The sequence below is a fragment of the Augochlora pura genome, chromosome 7 (genome assembly GCF_028453695.1).
Source record: "Augochlora pura isolate Apur16 chromosome 7, APUR_v2.2.1, whole genome shotgun sequence".
Lineage (NCBI taxonomy): Eukaryota > Metazoa > Arthropoda > Insecta > Hymenoptera > Halictidae > Augochlora > Augochlora pura.
In genome coordinates, this window is record NC_135778.1 from 24,596,862 (window position 1) to 24,614,908 (window position 18,047).

Here is an 18,047-nt window from a genome sequence, read left to right on the forward strand (position 1 = left end):
CAGTGAATTCATCTTGAAATGCATTATCCACACAAACAAAAAGAAAATATATGGTTCCGTTAAAAAAGAAACCAAGGTCTTTGTAAAATCTCGAAAGCATACCCATCTAGCAAAAATTTGGAATCGTTACAGGATGTCCCCCTTGGGTAACAGGGTAAGCTTCATTTGAAACAAACTACAGTTTATGAGATAACTGAATGCAAATCTTTGAATGGAAGACTCTTTATTGCATATTAATTGTCTGTTTATATCGTCCCAACATGAATGTACATACTTCGTATACTCACAATGTTACTTCCACTCCCTGTTACTTTTGGCCCCGGTCTCCCCTAAATCGTTTGGCTTCGATCATCGTTTACTCAATTTTCCTGGTTGCAGGCCGTTTTTTGATACCCTCATTTCGATTACTTTTGTACCGAAATCGAGGACGATTAATTATCTTCGATTTTCTTCTCGGGGCTCTTTACAATGCCGTTGTTGGACGCCATGTTTGAATGGTTCAAGATGTACCAAATCGTTTTGGTATTTGCGAACAACTATTATTAGACTGCGGTCGTTTACGCTAGTTTGCATCCCTATCACCTGGTTTGCGACAATTTAGAGGATTAAAAATTCATATCATATTGTATTTTATTATCGCTTGTATAGTGTTCTACTGTCACTCTACGACTAATTGCGCGATGTCGAGCGAAATTTCTTCATTAAACGAAAATCGAAAGTGTTTGTCAAAGGTTTCGATTTAATTGTTAGAGCGCTTTTCGAATGCATAAAACCCCGCAGTCTATTAATTATATCTCTACTGGACATTGTTTTTTGTTCAGAAGTTTGTAATTGAAATTGTCGTAAATCGTGTAAATTTTGGACTAATAAAATACAATTTGAAAAAAAAGGAAGAGACGGAATGGCAAACCCTCTGATTATGTAACTCCTTGTGTTGTTTAATTGTTTTGTGTGTACATACTTTTTCGTTGACCGAAAATAAATTTCTATTTTATTCTTCGTAAGACAGCCCGGACAAATTTCTGTTACTTGTAACCTTTCTATTTTTCGTCATCCATTTTAATTTTAAATGTAAGGATATGGAGAATTTTACAGAACATTTATAATATTACTATAAGAGGAATAATTCAATTTTGTCTGAATAAAGAAGGGATCTATACGAGTCAGAAACCTTGTAGAAGTCTAAAGGCGCGGTGTTGGGTCTAAATAATTTTTGAATACCCGATTTTACATTATTGTGTAGCTGATTGACATTCTCAGGGCACATCTCATTTTATAATTTATGTATCTATAATGCTTTTATTAAAAGATGCATTTACGGAATCTGATCATTGAAATTAACATTTAATAAATATTCAAACGATCGATTGTTCAATCTGTACTTTCAAATGAAATTCGAAGGTGAAATAGCTATTTTTTGGTTTACAAATTAACTCATTAGTATGCGCATATATTGATTCTAATTCTCATGGATTTTGCATAAATTCATTTTTTATTTGTAACAACAAACGTAAAGTATTCAAAACAAGTTTACTCATCATGTGATAACTTACTTTTTATAACAGCTTATATAGCATTGAAGTTAAATCTTGCAACAAGGTTCCCTAATGGGGGTCCTCTAATTTTATTATTAATTGTGTAGAAGCCAAAGATTTTAAAAACAAATGGAAACCCTAGGGTCGGTAAATGTGTCGTCAAACCTTTCAGTATCTCTACCTCATAGCTATAAAACATTCAATTGCCTACTGTTTGCTTCCACTCGAGATTTTACGTATTTAACGATTGTCAAATGTAAGTGAACATACATTTTTGTAATGTAATAGAAAATATGAAATATAATATGTAAAAAAATATAATATGTGAAATATTAATGTATAAATTAAAAGGTATTAGGAAATATTACTACAGTATGAGTTTTAAGTAGTTGAACGAACATACAAATTGTGTATTCATTTTATTAATTATTTGACAATAACAATTTGTCTCTATTATTTACATAATTACATACACATTATTAAAAATAATTTAAAAATTATTATTTGAAATAATATTAAACATTCGTCACAAAAATACAAATCTTTCCACTGTGATAACTTTGTCAGACACACTTTTTTTATATTTCTTCATATTATTATAGCAAATATAATTCTCAATCTGTACAATATTTACAGCATCATGTATATAGTGTGTTTAAATTATAACTGTTATTCTTCCTTTTTATGCGATTTTATATTAAATAAAATTATATGATTTTATTTATATAATATAAAACTATATTGTCACGAAAGAAAAGATCATTGGTATGATTAGAGTGCCAAAATATAATTTCTATATTTTAAAGCACTCTACATATATACATGAATACAGAAAAAAATGTCACATTATAACTTCTGAATGTAATATAGTATAATGAACATTTTTATAGTTAAGAAGATAAGAAGTATAATTATAAATAAAAACATAATATGCATATACAGATTTTGTACTTGGCAGTATTTTTCAGTATTAGAAATCTAAAAATTACTGTATTCAGTAAAAAATGATGTTTTTATGTAACTATTGAATATTATCTTTAATTACAGAATGTAGTATTTATATATGTAAACATTTCAGTATTGTGTCTTCGCTTCCTACTTTTCCTTTCTTTAATAGTTTTGTAAATATAAAGAAACTTCTTCCAATAATTATTCTTCCTCTTTTTGTTGTGTTTTATGTATAAGATTATTTTCTTTGCCCCAATCTTCAGAAACATACCTAAGTAGATCTGTAAGATTTTCAAATTCCGTTCTACTCTGCGGAGGATCATTCTTTGGTATTCGAGGTAAAATGGATCCAACTTTCATTCGAAATTCTTGTGCATTGGTTGCACCAGTTATTTTCCAAATACTGTAAAAGAGCAGTCCACAACCGCCAATTGCCCATACAGAGCCCCAAAACAGTGCTCTCATAGCAAGAGCTGTCCCTGACTCTGGTAGTCCTTTTCCTCCCATAACACCCATATCAAAGCCTTTTGTGTCCTGTTTTTTAGCTGCTGCTAGTGCACCAGAGAAACCAATTAGAGCAGAAACTCCTGCTATGCTGCCTAAGAAGACCGTAGCTGCAACATAAAAATGCAGTTCAATTCTATACATTGAGATGCTTATTTATTTATTAAACAATAAGTGATACATCGATGGCATTAAATAACTTAATTAATTCTTAAAGGTATTATGTAAAGCTATGATCTTGTAAACATCTTAATACTTGAAGTTTGTTATATGTTCTAAACAATATAACATTTTTCATGAGAGAACATCGTTTCATTTTATTCTATTCTATATAAATTTAATTTGCTACGTACTATTTAATATAGAAATACAATTCAATTTAATAAATTATTTTTCTAACATGCACCTACCATAGAGGTTTTCTTTCTTTTTATCAGTCTTTTTGTCAGACATTGTTATGGTTTTATAATATAATATTAAATATATAATTAAAATATATCTAATAGCTGTGATATCAATTATGAATTGTGAAAAATCTTCGAAGTTTCTTCGAAGAAAATTTATTTGGTTTACAGAACTGTAGCCATGATTAGCGGCTTCATGAGAACCGTAGACTACTTGATAAATAGAGGTATAACAGTACCACATATTAGATACCTTCAAAAGTAACTAGATTTAAATAGAAAAATGTCCTACTTCTGCATGCATGTATATATATGCCATGTTTATGAAAGTAAAAGATTTATTGTGAATTTAAAAAAATACTGTAATTATTTAATAATGAATATGTAATTGCATTTGATTATTCATAGTTATTTTATTTGGTAAAGGTGACAATACGTATATATTTTCTTCGACAAGATTTTCTTCATCTAATGATTTACAGTTTATGGCATATTCTTCAAAGATGCTGTTCAGTATTAAATAAATTTTATTACAATTGATTTTGAAAGAAATTAGTTTGTTTAACATTTGAAATTGAAAGAAAAGAAAAAATGGAAGGTATTGCAGTAGCTTTGTAATTGTATTACGAAAAGTATGATTTAATAAATCTCATTGTTTGTTTGAAGTACTCGATGTCAAAATATCTAATGACAGATCATCCATTTCCTATTACGTAGTTTTATTTAAAAAATAAATTCGCCGAAATTTGATAAGAAATGTCGTTATAATATCAATGTTTAAACAATATCACATTTTAGGGGAATTAAAGCACAATATTGCAAAGCTGCTGGAAGAATTACGATTTGTTGTAAAGTCAGAGAAAGAGATTGAAGATATTATTCAGGTGTTAGATTCTATTGTAAATGTTAGCAAAACATCTATTGGAGGTATTTATTAACTTTTATGTTGAGTAATTATTCGTTTTTTTTCAACAAAATATTTTCTCTCAGATTTTTGGTCAATGACTAATTGATTCGTAGTTTTGTAATTTAATGTTATAGAATTTCCGAATTTTACGTGTATTTATTTTTCAGAATCTACTGAATTCACAGTGGATGATGTTTTTCTAACTTTATTGCAACATGAGTCCAAAGAAATCATTGCAAAAACTGCTAAGGCAATTGCAGAAATTGCCAAAAGTGAAAGGGGAAGAGAAAAGTGTACTACTACAGATATAGTAAATGCATTGATAAATCTGTTAAAAGATGATCGCGTTGACGTGTTGACACAAACTTCCAGAGCTTTAGGAAACATTTGTTACGAGAATGGTAGGGATCTTTAATCCCTAATGACTCAAATTTTGTTCATGTATGTAGCTGCTATTAAAGTCATCATTATTATTATCTAATAATTTTGAACACCTTTTGTCTATCAAATTTCAATATTTTTTATAGGTTTTATTTTCCCAAATCTGTGAAGTCATCTTAATGATTTAAAATTTTTTTTTGTAAACAATTGTTATAGAAAATGGTAAAAAGTTCGTTGAAGATCAAAATGGATTGAAATCAATCTTGGCAGTGTTGGAAAAAAGTGTTACATTGAATAATGTGGAAGGGGCACCATTTCTTCGTAATGTTGCAGCAGGTCTTCTTTTAAATTTTCTTATTGACCGATCATCTGTTAACACAGAGGTAACAATTTTCTTCATTTTCATTAATTGCAACATAAATCATTAATGATTAAATTATCACAGATATCCTAGTATGTTGTTGTAAAAAACTGGCATTATATGTATACTACCAATGTGTTACTATGTATCAACATTATTAAGAACAGTTTGAGGTCTTAAGTTTGAGTATGGAAAAGAAATTGTTTAGAAAAATTATGAAGACATACTAATACATTTTGTATTATGTATTCATAGTAGTTAATTAAAATAACATACTAGTGCATTAGTGGTAATTAATATGTTAATCTGTAGGAAAACTTTCTTAGGCATTGCAACAGGAAATTGTACCTATTATATGCAGTCTTTTGGAGATTGATGGTACTGCAGGTGGAGAATCTGCAATGCACTCTCTGCTAATATTAGGAATATTGAATGATGCTGACGTAGAATTTCTAGATGAAAGACTTACAAAAATTCTGGTGGATATTTTGGCGAGTGATACATCATCAGAACTTTCTGAGATGTGTTTAGAACTTCTGCATGGGCAAGCAGAAAGCGGTACATTCATTATTAATTGACTGCTTTATATCAATTTCTAATAGTTTAATACATGTTTAAATTTTAGAGAATGCAAAACTGTTGCTTGCAAAGGCAGGCGTCTGTGAACTGCTGCTGAAACTGTTGGAGAAACATAGTCCATATTGTACAGATGATGAGGCTAGGTCAGTATTGAAAATTGCTTGCAATCTAATCATCCTTGTGTTAACTGGAGGTATGTCAATAAATAGATTTCCAATTAATTTATCAGTAGTAGTATGAGCATAACTAAAATGCTCTTCTTTTTAAACTAGATCAGAGTATGAACAATTTGTACGATAACAGTGATGGTGTTGTGTATAAAAAATTGGTTGATTGGCTTGATAGTGGAGACAAAGATTTGCAAATCACAGCAGTGTTGGCAATGGGAAATTTCGCTCGCTCTGACACCCACTGCAAACTTATGGTTGCTCAAGGTGTTCACAGGAGTCTACTTAAACTTCTACAAGATAATAACACGGACGCAGCTGACATTAGATTTCAGCATGCACTACTCAGTGCTTTACGAAATCTTGTTATTCCTGCAGATAATAAACCTGTAATATTGCAAGATGGTTTGATAGACGTTTTATACTCGATGTTGCATATTCCATCTTACCCGGTAGTCTTTAAATTATTGGGAACATTGAGGATCGTTATTGATGGACAATGTAAGATTTCCATAACATAACATGTTTATATAAACTTAAGTATTGAATTTGTTTTTGGATACAGGTGAAGCTGCTGTAGAGTTAGGGAAGAAAACCGATTTATTGACGAAAACTATTGAATGGTGCGAAGTCGAAGAACATTCTGGTGTCCAAAGCGAAGCGAATCGCCTAATTGCTTGGCTAATTAATAATAGCAGGTTGACTGATCTTTTAACTAAATGTATATGTAGTACAATGTTACCGTACATGAAGTATCGTGGACTACATATTTTACCGTAATTAATGAATAATATGTTGTCTTCAGGGATAAGGAAATTGTAGGTTTGATGGTAGAACATGGTGCGGTTCCGCATTTAGTTAAGATGTTAACCTCGCAACACGTTTTAATGCAAAATGAAGCTCTAATTAGTTTAATGATACTGACAACGAGTTGTTTATCGCAATGTGTACAATTTCTTCTGGAGGCAGACATAGTGGACAAACTTTGCAAATTTTTTGAGGTTGCGAAGAGTTTGGAGAAACCAATCATGCATAATGCTGTGTCCCTATTGGATAATATTGTTAATTCAGGTATCACGATATATTCACTTTCTTATCTTAAAATATATAAAGTGTCACGTTGAATTTTCGTTTTAAAATCTAATTTACATTTCAGAAACATTAAAAGAAAATATTGCGAAAAGTAATTTAAAATCGTTGTGTCAAAATATATTGGATAGCGATGGAGAATCGATCATCGGAAATAAAATGAAAAGAATTTGTGAAAAGCTAAATTGAGTAAACAGATATATAAACATGTACTTACTACTATTCTTTGAGGATGTACAAGTACCCGAATCGCAAATCTTTCTTCCTGTTTGAAAATAAGTCTTCGTACTTCAATGTGACAAACATATAACTGTCTCATATCAGAAGCAATATTTTTGTAAAATCGTCATGAGCAACAACAACAAAAAGAGTAACGTTGACGTTACTTGAGCATTTTCTTAATTAAAGTCAGCATTCAGATTTCTTTTTGTTTTACTGTTTTATTACATGGTTCTAATTAGACCGCAGATGTTTATGCACGTGTACAGAAAGTATGCAGAAAATACGGAGGGGGTATGTATTTATGCAAAATAAAATGCATGTCGCGGGAATCCTCAAGAGACGAAAAATGATTTTTTGTCCAAGTCCTGTTTTCGTGACTGTATTCTATAAAAAATATACATATACATAAACATCGGTTGTCTGTTTATAAATAATTAGTTACCAAGTCATTACAATCACATTTGAATATAATTATATATGTAGTAGATGGGTAATTTTTCCACGATTTAACATAAATGAAATTTGTCAATTGATTATGGAAAAAGGTACTAAATATTCGTGAGATAACGTAAGTTCTTTAAAAAAAAAAAAGGAAAAAACATGTGTGTACTTTTAGGAGACCGACCAAATTGTAACATTCGTGCGACCAATTGTGAGATTAATATTATAATAAATCTATATACGATAACTTCGGACAATCGAACAATTTTTTATTTAATTTATTGTTAAACTAATAAAACTTAACAAATAGGACTATTTTATAGCATTTTTATAAATGGAATATATTTGTAAAGTTACCTTCTATTGAATCATTATTATAATTATTCGAACATTGGTAAATCAAACCATAAATAACTTTTCAGTGTAAACATAAAAAGTGCGTAAGGTGTAACTTTTAATTACACGAAAATTTGAAAATATTTTATGTAAAAGAAACAGTATCACATGTTCTTTTAAGGTAGTATTCAATTTAATTAATACTTAAGATTGGAAGTACTTATCTTTAGAAATCGCGATTGATTTAATCGATTGATAAAATTAATAGGCAGTTATTAACAGTAATTATTAATCTCTGATCATTAGTCGTTGATTAAATAGATTGATTCAGTAACTGACATTGAAATATTTCAACCGTTCATTGCATTAAATATTGTTAAACTCTGATAAAGTATTGTAAATATTAAAAATGAAATAGTAAGCAGAGATATCTTCAGATTTCCAATTTCAATATTTTGAGCCTCAACAATCATCCAACTATTAATTTACAGTTACCAAATCGTATTCTGAAATTAAAGAGTGAAACAGAATCAGCAGTTTATGATGCAAACATTGTTTAATTTGACGTGGAACTGATTTAGGCATTAATAATTTCAACTGTGTGGTACAAATTTAATCCACAGAAGAGAAAATGGCGCCTCGATCGACTGGGCTGCCACGTAATGTTGTGTGTCCCCTTGACGAGGTACGTCTCTCGGACAATTAACGGCGAATTACACCGTAAAAAGTGCAATGCACGTCACTTGGTGCAGTGAAATCTAAACTTTTGTTTCTTCTTGCCGTGATAACCTCGTCGAGAAGGTAAGAAATATCATTAATCGCGCAAAAATCTGACGACAAAACTTAGTGTGCAGAGTACCCCAACATCGACGTGACGTTTTAACCTTTCGCACGTTTCCCCTTGTCTTAATCTTTCAAAATTATATTGTCCATACTCTTTTTTCTTCTCAACGTATTCTGGACTATGAATTGCAAATTTTTAGAATTCAATCTCTCACGAGTCTCTGGTTAAATGGAAATCATGATTTTATCCCTCGATCACGAACTTGCTTTATGTCATCGTTATTTTATTTGATTATATATAATGGTTCTGTTATTTTGTTTTTGTCATTTCTGATTGCATTGACTCGTTGTTAGTAATCAAGTTTATTTTTTTACTGCGCTGTTAATTTAATCCATTATATCCTACTTTATCTTTTTTGCGAAACTTAATTGAAACTTGTAGAGTCTTTATCATACATGTTATTCATTCATTTTTGATTGAATTAATAAATCCGCATGGTTGCTTCAATTTCATCACCGTTTTATAACCTTTCACTTTGTAATTATTCAGCTATTTCTTCATCCTATTTTGATATCCTCATTTCTTTTAACCTTGACATATAACATAATTTGTTTTATCTGCAACTTTGTTCATATCAATGTAACATTATTGTATTGTGAAACATTTTAATGGTTTTAAAATGTTGTTAGTAAAATTTATACATATAGAGTTATGATCAAGTCAAACAATTCCATACCATTTTATCTAACTACTATTTGCTGAGTTATCTAATTATAGGTGAACAGTAAAGAATGAAATACATATGCATACTTCTCATTCATATGATGTTCACTGGCATGATATTAAGTAGGTTGTATCAAATTATGTTACAAATTATAATGAATTAATTATAAGTATTTATATAAATTTAGACACATTTTTATAGTTTAGTAAAAATGTGTATCTATTGAAATTTATTTTACCATAGCTATGTGTTTATCTAAAAATTTTTCCGATGTTATAGAAGTGCAACTGCACTTTTATTTATGTAACAAACTATTATTGTTTTTTAATATGTTTAGCGACGTTTGGAAATCATCAACATGTCTCAACCAACAGACTATCAATATCGTACATATGGCAATGATAGTAACTTGAAGAGTGATCCTCCACAGATGGTAAATGGGCAGGCAAGCGCGACTCACCATAATGGCATGCAATCCACAAATTATAATTTCACAGGTATGTTTTGAAATAAATATTCCATGAGTAATGATATCTTATTATTTTTCAATATATGCAGTGTAATCTGGAACTCTTGCACCAAATTATGCTTATGAATGGCTATACTCCTCTATGCCATTTTGAAATTTATAAAGAATGCTGTCACCATCTACTATACTAATGAAATATTTTATTTTCAGGTGTTCCATCTTCACAATCATCACGAGATCCATCCAGAGAGACATCAAGAGATCCATCACCAACACCATACCTTTACAATCAATACAGATCACCATTGCCTCGTCCACAAATGTCCCCCTTAATTAATGGCCAACAAAACTCAATGAATCCTATAATGCCACCACCAGCAAGGCCACTACAGAATCAACAACAACCACCAATGTATAATGTTCAGAATCAATTTCAAGTGCCTGCGACGCAGCATCCGCCGCCTTCAAGAGATGACATAGTAAATCCACAAATGGAACCACCAAAACCACCAATTGCTGGATTCGATCAGAATTTACCGCCGAATCCGGCGTTAGAAGCGACACCTTATAAAGTTGATAGTCAAGATAATATGGTACAAGGAGCACAGGTCTATTCACAAGAACAGAATAAATTTCCGAACCCTATGCAACCACCCAGAGCTCCAACACAGCCCCTTTATCAACAAAATTTCGGAGGACAAAGAATGTATGCAAAGAATGCACATGTTATGCATCATGCTGCTACAGCACCAAATACAATGTCTTATGGACCAGCTGGAAGTGGAACTCAGATACAAGCAATGCCTCCTCCACAAACTACAGCAATTGGATATCCTCCACAGCGGACGGTATACCGATACAATTCGTTAGAAAAAAAATTATGATAATGAGAATTACGTTTTAGCGTGATTTTCCAAAATATTAGGTCGAGTCATAAATAATTTTATATACGTATATCAATTTGATTTATCAGTAAAGTGAACAACAATCAATGATAACTTAATACCGTTTATCAGATAGTTTGCGTATGATGAATCATTCATATGTCAAGAGCATTGTTATAATTTATTCTCACAGAAATCATTTATGAATCGATTATATTGTTTGTATTACTTATTTAGAATTTGTATAAGATAAACAACTGGAACTTTCATTTCAGTATCCAATTCAACAACCAAATCCAATAGCCATGCAGCTTGATCCAATGAATAAACAATACCCGCAACAATATCCTGATCAAATGAATCAGTTGAATAACCAAATGAATATGATGTCTGTTGCACAAGTTGGTTATAATAAATTATGGGTAGGTAAAATTGAATTGCATTAATATTGATTGATAAGTTGAGATATGGAATTTTTTTGATAAAGTAATGTTTATGTTTTTTAGGGAATGGAGAATATTGATCTTCTGCAGTGCAGAAATGTTTTGCCTGCGGAAAAAGTAGATCCACCAAAAATTAAGCTTCACCAAGAATATCTAGAAAGTATTAATTGTAGTCCAGAGTAAGTAATTTTCTCGAAAAGTATATTTGTTACGCTTATAAAGTAGTTTAGAAAAATACGAGCTCGTATTTGTTAAATAATGATATTTTTCACTATCATATTCATTATTTCTTAGTATTTTTCGCTGTACACTCACGAAGATTCCAGAATCCAATGGATTACTACAAAAATCTAGGTTGCCTCTGGGAATTTTAATTCATCCGTTTAAAGATTTAAATGTATGTGCAGACTTTGCAATTTTAACATTTTTATATATTCATTAATCTAAATTGATCTATTATCTTCTTTTTAATTTTAGCATTTACCAGTAATACAGTGCAGCACAATCGTGCGATGTCGTGCCTGCAGAACCTATATCAATCCATTTGTATACTTCAGTGACTCAAAGAGATGGAAGTGCTGTCTCTGCTTCAGAATAAATGAATGTAACTATAAATCTATGAAATTATCGCTAATATATTGTATATTACTTTATAATGGCTTTCTGATAAATTCAACTACATATAAATTGTACTTTCAGTACCAGAAGAATTTCAGTTTGATCCTGTAACGAATACCTATGGTGACCCGTCAAGACGACCAGAAGTGAAAACGAGCACAATTGAATTTATTGCGCCTAGCGAATACATGGTGGCATATTTTTTTATTTTAATAATGGTTGTTATCAAGATAGTGGAGTAGTTAAAATAATGAACATGTTACAGCTTCGCCCACCTCAGCCAGCTGTATATCTGTTTGTCTTGGACGTTTCGAGATTGGCAGTGGAAAGTGGTTATTTGAATATAGTGTGCAATGCAATATCAGAAGAATTGTCACGATTGCCAGGAGATAGTAGAACACAGATCGGATTTTTGGCAGTTGATTCTGCAATTCATTTCTTCAGCATACCTGACAACGTATCACAGCCTCAAGAAATGATTATGCTAGATATAGATGGTAATGCATAAATTCACACAAATAACTCATAGTAATACATTCTACAATGTGTAGCAATTAATAATTTATCAATCATTTCTGTTGAATTTAAAAATAAAAAATTATTCTGTAGATGTTTTCCTGCCATGTCCGGAAAATTTAATAGTCAATTTAAAGGAACGCGAGGAATTAGTCAGAGATTTGTTGGCTCAGTTACCAACCAAATTCCAAGGAACACACGATACGAACAGTGCTTTGGGCGCGGCACTGCAAGCTGCGTATAAACTTATGGTAAGGTCGTGAAAACAAACTATGAATATTTATAACTAGAAGTTGAGTATGTTGAATTTAACCTGCATTTTAGTCATCGACCGGTGGACGCGTGACCGTCTTCCAAACTTGTTTGCCAAACGTGGGTCCGGGACTATTACAAGCCAGAGAAGATCCTAATAGCAGAGCAAGCAAGGACGTGCCACACTTGAATCCAGCTACAGATTTCTACAAGAGATTAGCACTGGACTGTAGTGGACAGCAGATAGCAGTCGACTTATTCCTATTAAATAGCCAATATTGTGATTTAGCCACACTTTGTATGCATATATTTAATTTCATTTACGGCGGATTTTTATGCATTCAAAAAACGATTTGTATTTTACTTTCATACAAAAGAAAACTTCTGGAAATAGGAATGTGCATAAAGATCTGCAGTCTATTTGCAACGGATTTTGTAAGAGTGGTATCACAAAAGAACATTTTCTGTCGTAGCTGGTATGTGTAAATTTTCTGGGGGTTGCATATATCACCTTCCGTTGTTCCGAGGGTCGAAACCACAGAACGCAGAATCTCTCGATAGAATACTCAGACGCTATCTCACGAGAAAAATTGGTTTCGAAGCGGTAATGAGAATACGATGCACTCGCGGCTTGAGCATTCACACTTTCCACGGAAACTTCTTCGTTAGATCCACGGATCTCCTAAGTTTGCCTAATGTAAATCCAGATGCCGGTTTTGGAATGCAAATCTCCATTGAGGAGAATCTTTCGGACGTCCAGAATGTATGTTTCCAGGCAGCTTTGCTTTATACGTCGAGTAAAGGTATTTATTTTAAGTCAAACTTTAAGTGGGAGCCGAAATTTTTAAAAATAAAACATCAATGAACAAATTGTCTTCCAGGTGAAAGAAGAATCAGGGTACACACGTTGAGTTTGCCAGTCGCTACTAATTTATCAGACGTTCTCCATTCCGCTGATCAGCAGTGCATAGTAGGCCTACTTTCTAAAATGGGTAAGTCTTTTTATCGTGGAATGTAATCTGTGAATGTAATCATAATTAACGTATATATTTTTTATTAATATTTTCACAGCTGTGGACAGGTCTCAGCAGTCCTCTCTATCAGACGCGAGAGACGCTTTGATAAACGTGGCCATAGATGTGCTGTCAGCTTACAAGTTATCTCAACCAGCCATGTCTGGTGGTCTTATGGTTCCAGGAAGTTTGAAACTACTGCCTCTTTATATTATTGCTCTGCTCAAATGTGTAAGTGCTAATAACAAATGATAACATTGTTTGAAACGTTACTGATTCGATATGATCTGTTTTCTAGATTGCCTTCAGGTCAGGAATGAGTACAAGACTCGATGACCGAGTGTTCGCAATGTGCCAGTTGAAAACTCTACCGTTGTTCCAATTGATCCAGATGATATATCCGGATCTATACGCGGTTCATGCGTTGGAAGATCGAAATGCGAAAGATATCGACGGAAAACTCTGCCCTCAACCGGCTAGACTGCATCTTTCTGCTGAAAAGATACATTCAAGGGGCGCTTTTCTCATGGACGCCGGTGACCGGATATTCATTCTGATTGGCAAAAACATTCACCCTACGTTTTGCTGCAATGTACTTGGGGTCACTGCTTTTGCTTCGATACCGGATGAAATTGTGAGTATCTAAACAAATTATAACTTATTCATGTCAAAACATCATAACATTCTTGTAAAAAGGCAATCAAAAGGCATTGTAATAAATCAAATATTTGTTTCAGTATGAGTTACCAGAGATCGACACACCAGAGAACGAATTGCTGCGTAATTTTGTATTTAGTTTGCAAGAGGAGAAACCTTATCCTGTTGCTGTACAAATTATTCGGTAAGTTTCACCAGTTTCCATAATTGAATTTAAAATTTTATTCAATGAGTTATAGTTATTCACAAGTTAGAGAACGAAGAAACATTTCACCTATTACTCTATGAATGATCGCTGATACTATCTTCCGTTTTCAGAGACGATAGCCCCTTCCGGACGCTCTTTATTGAACGATTAGTTGAGGACCGCTTCGAATCCGCGTTGAGTTACTACGAGTTTGTGCAACATCTCAAGACTCAAGTGAAATAATGATAAATGAGCTCGGATTTTGGTTGAGAAACAGAAAAATGAAACTCTACATGTAAAAGCCATTGTTGATTACAGTGAAAGTGTTTAGCAATCGTGAACTGTGTTAAAGAATCTGAACTTCATGAAATGATTGTTTAATCGGTTGATTAGAATGGAACACTTAGGAATATAAAACCCATTATATAAATATACAATATATATATGTATATACGCGTGTATATACATATACATATACATGCAAGTACAAGGTTTCCCATTCTAATCTTCCCACGCGGTTATCTCCCAAATTATACCATATTCGACAAAATATTTTTAATAAAGCTCGCTGCGTTCTAGGGGGTACCTGTTATAATTTGAATTTTTGTTTAAGACACGTAGATCATTCCGATACGTAGTCATTGACCTTTGACATCTTATAATGTCCGTCAAGTTCGATTACAATAATTTAAGTTATGCAATTTACATGCAAAGTAAGTTTTATTAAAAAGAACCTTTTCTAATTACGAATAATTTGGAAGATAATTACGTGGAAAGGTTGAAATGGAATACTCTGTATAAAAGGTATACACACATTTATATGTATATGTTCATATGCATGTATGTATACTGATGGATATATACATGTATACATTTATGTACGTATACGTATGTAGGAATGAATGTTACTATTGTTTTAAGAGGTGTTGAAGCATTTAAATATAATTTAACTGTAATTATTATTATTATTTTAACATCACAATGATTATTGTTACCTTGATTAGTTCCAGTACTTTTTCTAGACAGTCCGGTCTCCTTTTTCTGTAAATGCTTTTCTATTCTAGAAATTAAATTGTGAATTGAATTTTTTACGGCATACAGAATTTTCTTGTACTAGTGTTTTCAAATTCGAAGAGTTCCCGCACTGAGAGAGGCATTTTATGAAACTGTTGTAAAAGATACCGTCTCTTTCTGTTTAAATTAATTATTTTATGCATAATCTGTACGTTTTAAGTGTAATATACTTTTTCGATATAACTAGGTAGCCAAATTTTTTTTTTTGACTTGCGAATACTTTTGTAAATAATTCTATTTTTCTGTGTCTGGGACAAACGATTTTACAATAAATTGAAACATTAACGTGTCGGCCTGATAATATGAAGCAATACATATATGGATATACATACAGAGTATTTCATCAGCTAACACCCAAAATAAGATGAATATTGATGAATTGATGATGTTTTTGAACTCGTCTTTATTCATTCGTCTCAATAATGACATACCTTTCATGAAATAATTACATACAGACTAATGCAAAAGATACAGCGATCAAATAAACACATATGTGAACAATTTAGAATATCAATCATCATCTTATTTTTTTCGTAATATCTGATATCCTTCAAATACTCGTCCCTTTTATTAAACATTTTGTACACGTGCTATGTGCAGAATTTTCCCTTCTAAATGTGGTATGGAAGTACATATATATACAATTTTCTGAATGATCATACAGAGAAATTACTTACTGATGAAATAATCCCTGTATTGTTACTAACAATTAGTATAATTAGTATGTTATATTAATATGCAGGGTGCCTTTTAGAAAGTAGAATGGAATTCACAGACACTAATGGAGAATCAATTTAATTGAAACTGTAGATTTTAAGTTTGTTTCGAGGCATATGCATTACACGCATCAGTAAGTTTTTATTATATTCATTTTTAGGAACACTATTGGCAGAACAGTTATACTTGCTTATAATTTTTTTATAACACACGCTGTGTATGTATGTATGTATGTGGGTACGTACTTATGTATACATGTGTGTATAATGTTGATGTATATATGTATATGTATAGACTGGTCTCGAATTAACAAGACATCCAAGATATTTACAAAGAATAATTTTTTTTATGAATACGATATGTAGAAATGTACAAATATAAGGATTTTACATGGACATACAGAACACATGAAACGAATAAATAGAGAAATTGTATAAGTAATATTATATTAGAAAACAAACACCATAAGGTACACAAATATAGAATATTGTTTTCGTTTACTCTACAAAATTGATTAAATGTTTCATGTTACTTATTGCTGTGTATATTACTTTTTGAACATTATACATCAACTGATACACAATATTTTCTAGATCGTGCAGAATATGTTACAGAAATGACTAGATTAGAATCAAGAACGAAAATATTTTAACTGTATTTTGCTGACACAAGCAAAATTGCTCCTAAAAAAGTAAATAGATTATCATCTGTAACTTGTCAATACTTTCGCGTAGTTTCAGACTCCTTATTATCTTTTCACATCAACATACAGAACACAAACTATACAAACGCGTTTAAAAGAAAATTGTGTACGACCACAAAATAGTGTCTTCAAAGGCAAAATTTATAATCTACATACGTTGTTGGATATAATGAATAAATAAATAAATATATATATATATATGTATATGTATGTATGTATATGCATATGAATATTATATCTCGTTAATTCGAGATAGGTCTGTGCACAGAAAAGATTTATAAAACTCCATGTCTCAAACCACCAATGCTGCCAAAACAAAAAATCACTCGAAGCAGACATCTTTTCGTAGATGCGAACGAATCGTTATGAAAGAAGACCAGGGATAGTTGGATGATGTAAATCGTTCACCACATTGAACCGCACTATGAATAGTGCAAAAATAAAATACTTAATACCGCAAGAATATTTTCTCAGTTTTCTTTCTTTGTGTCGTTTTACTTTGAAAATTTTCCTCTGTCAAGCTGTAACTCCATTCTCTTAATTATTCGTACTAATGAACTATGCGCCTTATTCTTCTAATAAACTGTTAACAGATCTAACACTAGTTCAAATTCAAAATGATTTCCCGCCCGTCCCTTCTTTCAACATGTCGTTGAGCAGTGAACGTGTAAACGAGATTATTTGAGATAAGTATTCATTTATATGATTGTTTATCAATATAAATTAACAATTCGCCTTATTCATCTAATAAATTGGTAATAAGTAATAATTATTTGCTACTTTAAATTAAAAATCATTTCCCGCGCGTTCCTTGTTTGAAGGTGGCGCTAAACAGATGAACAAGTAAATTAGATTAGAACATTTGAAACCAGCGTTTACAAGTAAACGTGGAAAATAATCAAAAGTAATGGATTACCTATTCTTGTGGTCGATAGTAAAAGTAGTTCTATTAGGTAACGTATAAAAGACTTACTAACAATTAATCGTAAAGTGAAAGGTGAATCGATCGAAGTTATTGTCGACACATTGAATACCGTAAGAGCTGCCGATTATATTGTAAATGATTAAGTGGATCAAGTTATTAAGTCAAACAACTTAATTACTATTACACCTGTGACGAGTATTTAAGACA

The 18,047-nt window shown here is 31.6% G+C and overlaps 3 protein-coding genes across 3 annotated transcripts; 2 read left to right on the top strand and 1 right to left on the bottom strand.

Moving 5' to 3' along the window:
• Window positions 1-1,970: 1,970 nt before the first annotated feature.
• On the bottom strand, window positions 1,971-3,578 carry LOC144472509 (transmembrane protein 242). The gene is made up of 2 exons (XM_078185669.1): window positions 3,398-3,578; window positions 1,971-3,097 (listed from the first exon to the last, which is right to left on the bottom strand). Exons 1-2 carry the CDS (start codon window positions 3,438-3,440, stop codon window positions 2,685-2,687), a joined length of 456 nt encoding a protein of 151 aa, XP_078041795.1. The 5' UTR covers window positions 3,441-3,578; the 3' UTR covers window positions 1,971-2,684.
• A 300-nt stretch (window positions 3,579-3,878) lies between these two features.
• Vimar (visceral mesodermal armadillo-repeats) lies at window positions 3,879-7,894 on the top strand. Its single transcript, XM_078186830.1, has 10 exons — window positions 3,879-3,989; window positions 4,190-4,318; window positions 4,466-4,699; window positions 4,896-5,062; window positions 5,367-5,598; window positions 5,666-5,812; window positions 5,892-6,287; window positions 6,352-6,484; window positions 6,592-6,857; window positions 6,943-7,894. The coding sequence occupies exons 1-10, from the start codon at window positions 3,983-3,985 to the stop codon at window positions 7,062-7,064; spliced, it is 1,833 nt and encodes a 610-aa protein (XP_078042956.1). The 5' UTR covers window positions 3,879-3,982; the 3' UTR covers window positions 7,065-7,894.
• Window positions 7,895-8,528: 634 nt separating this feature from the next.
• Window positions 8,529-17,316, top strand: Sec24ab (Protein transport protein Sec24AB). Its single transcript, XM_078186021.1, has 17 exons — window positions 8,529-8,675; window positions 9,720-9,879; window positions 10,062-10,699; window positions 11,011-11,157; window positions 11,242-11,357; window positions 11,473-11,575; window positions 11,656-11,782; window positions 11,878-11,987; window positions 12,062-12,293; window positions 12,406-12,563; window positions 12,637-12,862; window positions 13,038-13,367; window positions 13,446-13,556; window positions 13,636-13,808; window positions 13,876-14,211; window positions 14,315-14,418; window positions 14,553-17,316. Exons 2-17 carry the CDS (start codon window positions 9,741-9,743, stop codon window positions 14,662-14,664), a joined length of 3,162 nt encoding a protein of 1,053 aa, XP_078042147.1. The 5' UTR covers window positions 8,529-8,675; window positions 9,720-9,740; the 3' UTR covers window positions 14,665-17,316.
• Window positions 17,317-18,047: the final 731 nt, after the last annotated feature.

Excerpts from the sequence above, each read along its gene's own strand:
- LOC144472509 (XM_078185669.1), bottom strand. The coding sequence starts at position 3,440 with ATGTCTGACAAAAAGACTGATAAAAAGAAAGAAAACCTCTATG. Across the intron at positions 3,098-3,397 it reads AAAGAAAGAAAACCTCTATG|CTACGGTCTTCTTAGGCAGC; the intron begins GTAGGTGCATGT and ends TTTATGTTGCAG.
- Vimar (XM_078186830.1), top strand. Across the intron at positions 5,063-5,366 it reads GATCATCTGTTAACACAGAG|GCATTGCAACAGGAAATTGT; the intron begins GTAACAATTTTC and ends AAACTTTCTTAG. Across the intron at positions 6,288-6,351 it reads GATCGTTATTGATGGACAAT|GTGAAGCTGCTGTAGAGTTA; the intron begins GTAAGATTTCCA and ends TTTTGGATACAG.
- Sec24ab (XM_078186021.1), top strand. The coding sequence starts at position 9,741 with ATGTCTCAACCAACAGACTATCAATATCGTACATATGGCAATGATAGT. Across the intron at positions 11,358-11,472 it reads AGTATTAATTGTAGTCCAGA|TATTTTTCGCTGTACACTCA; the intron begins GTAAGTAATTTT and ends ATTATTTCTTAG. Across the intron at positions 11,988-12,061 it reads TTGCGCCTAGCGAATACATG|CTTCGCCCACCTCAGCCAGC; the intron begins GTGGCATATTTT and ends AACATGTTACAG.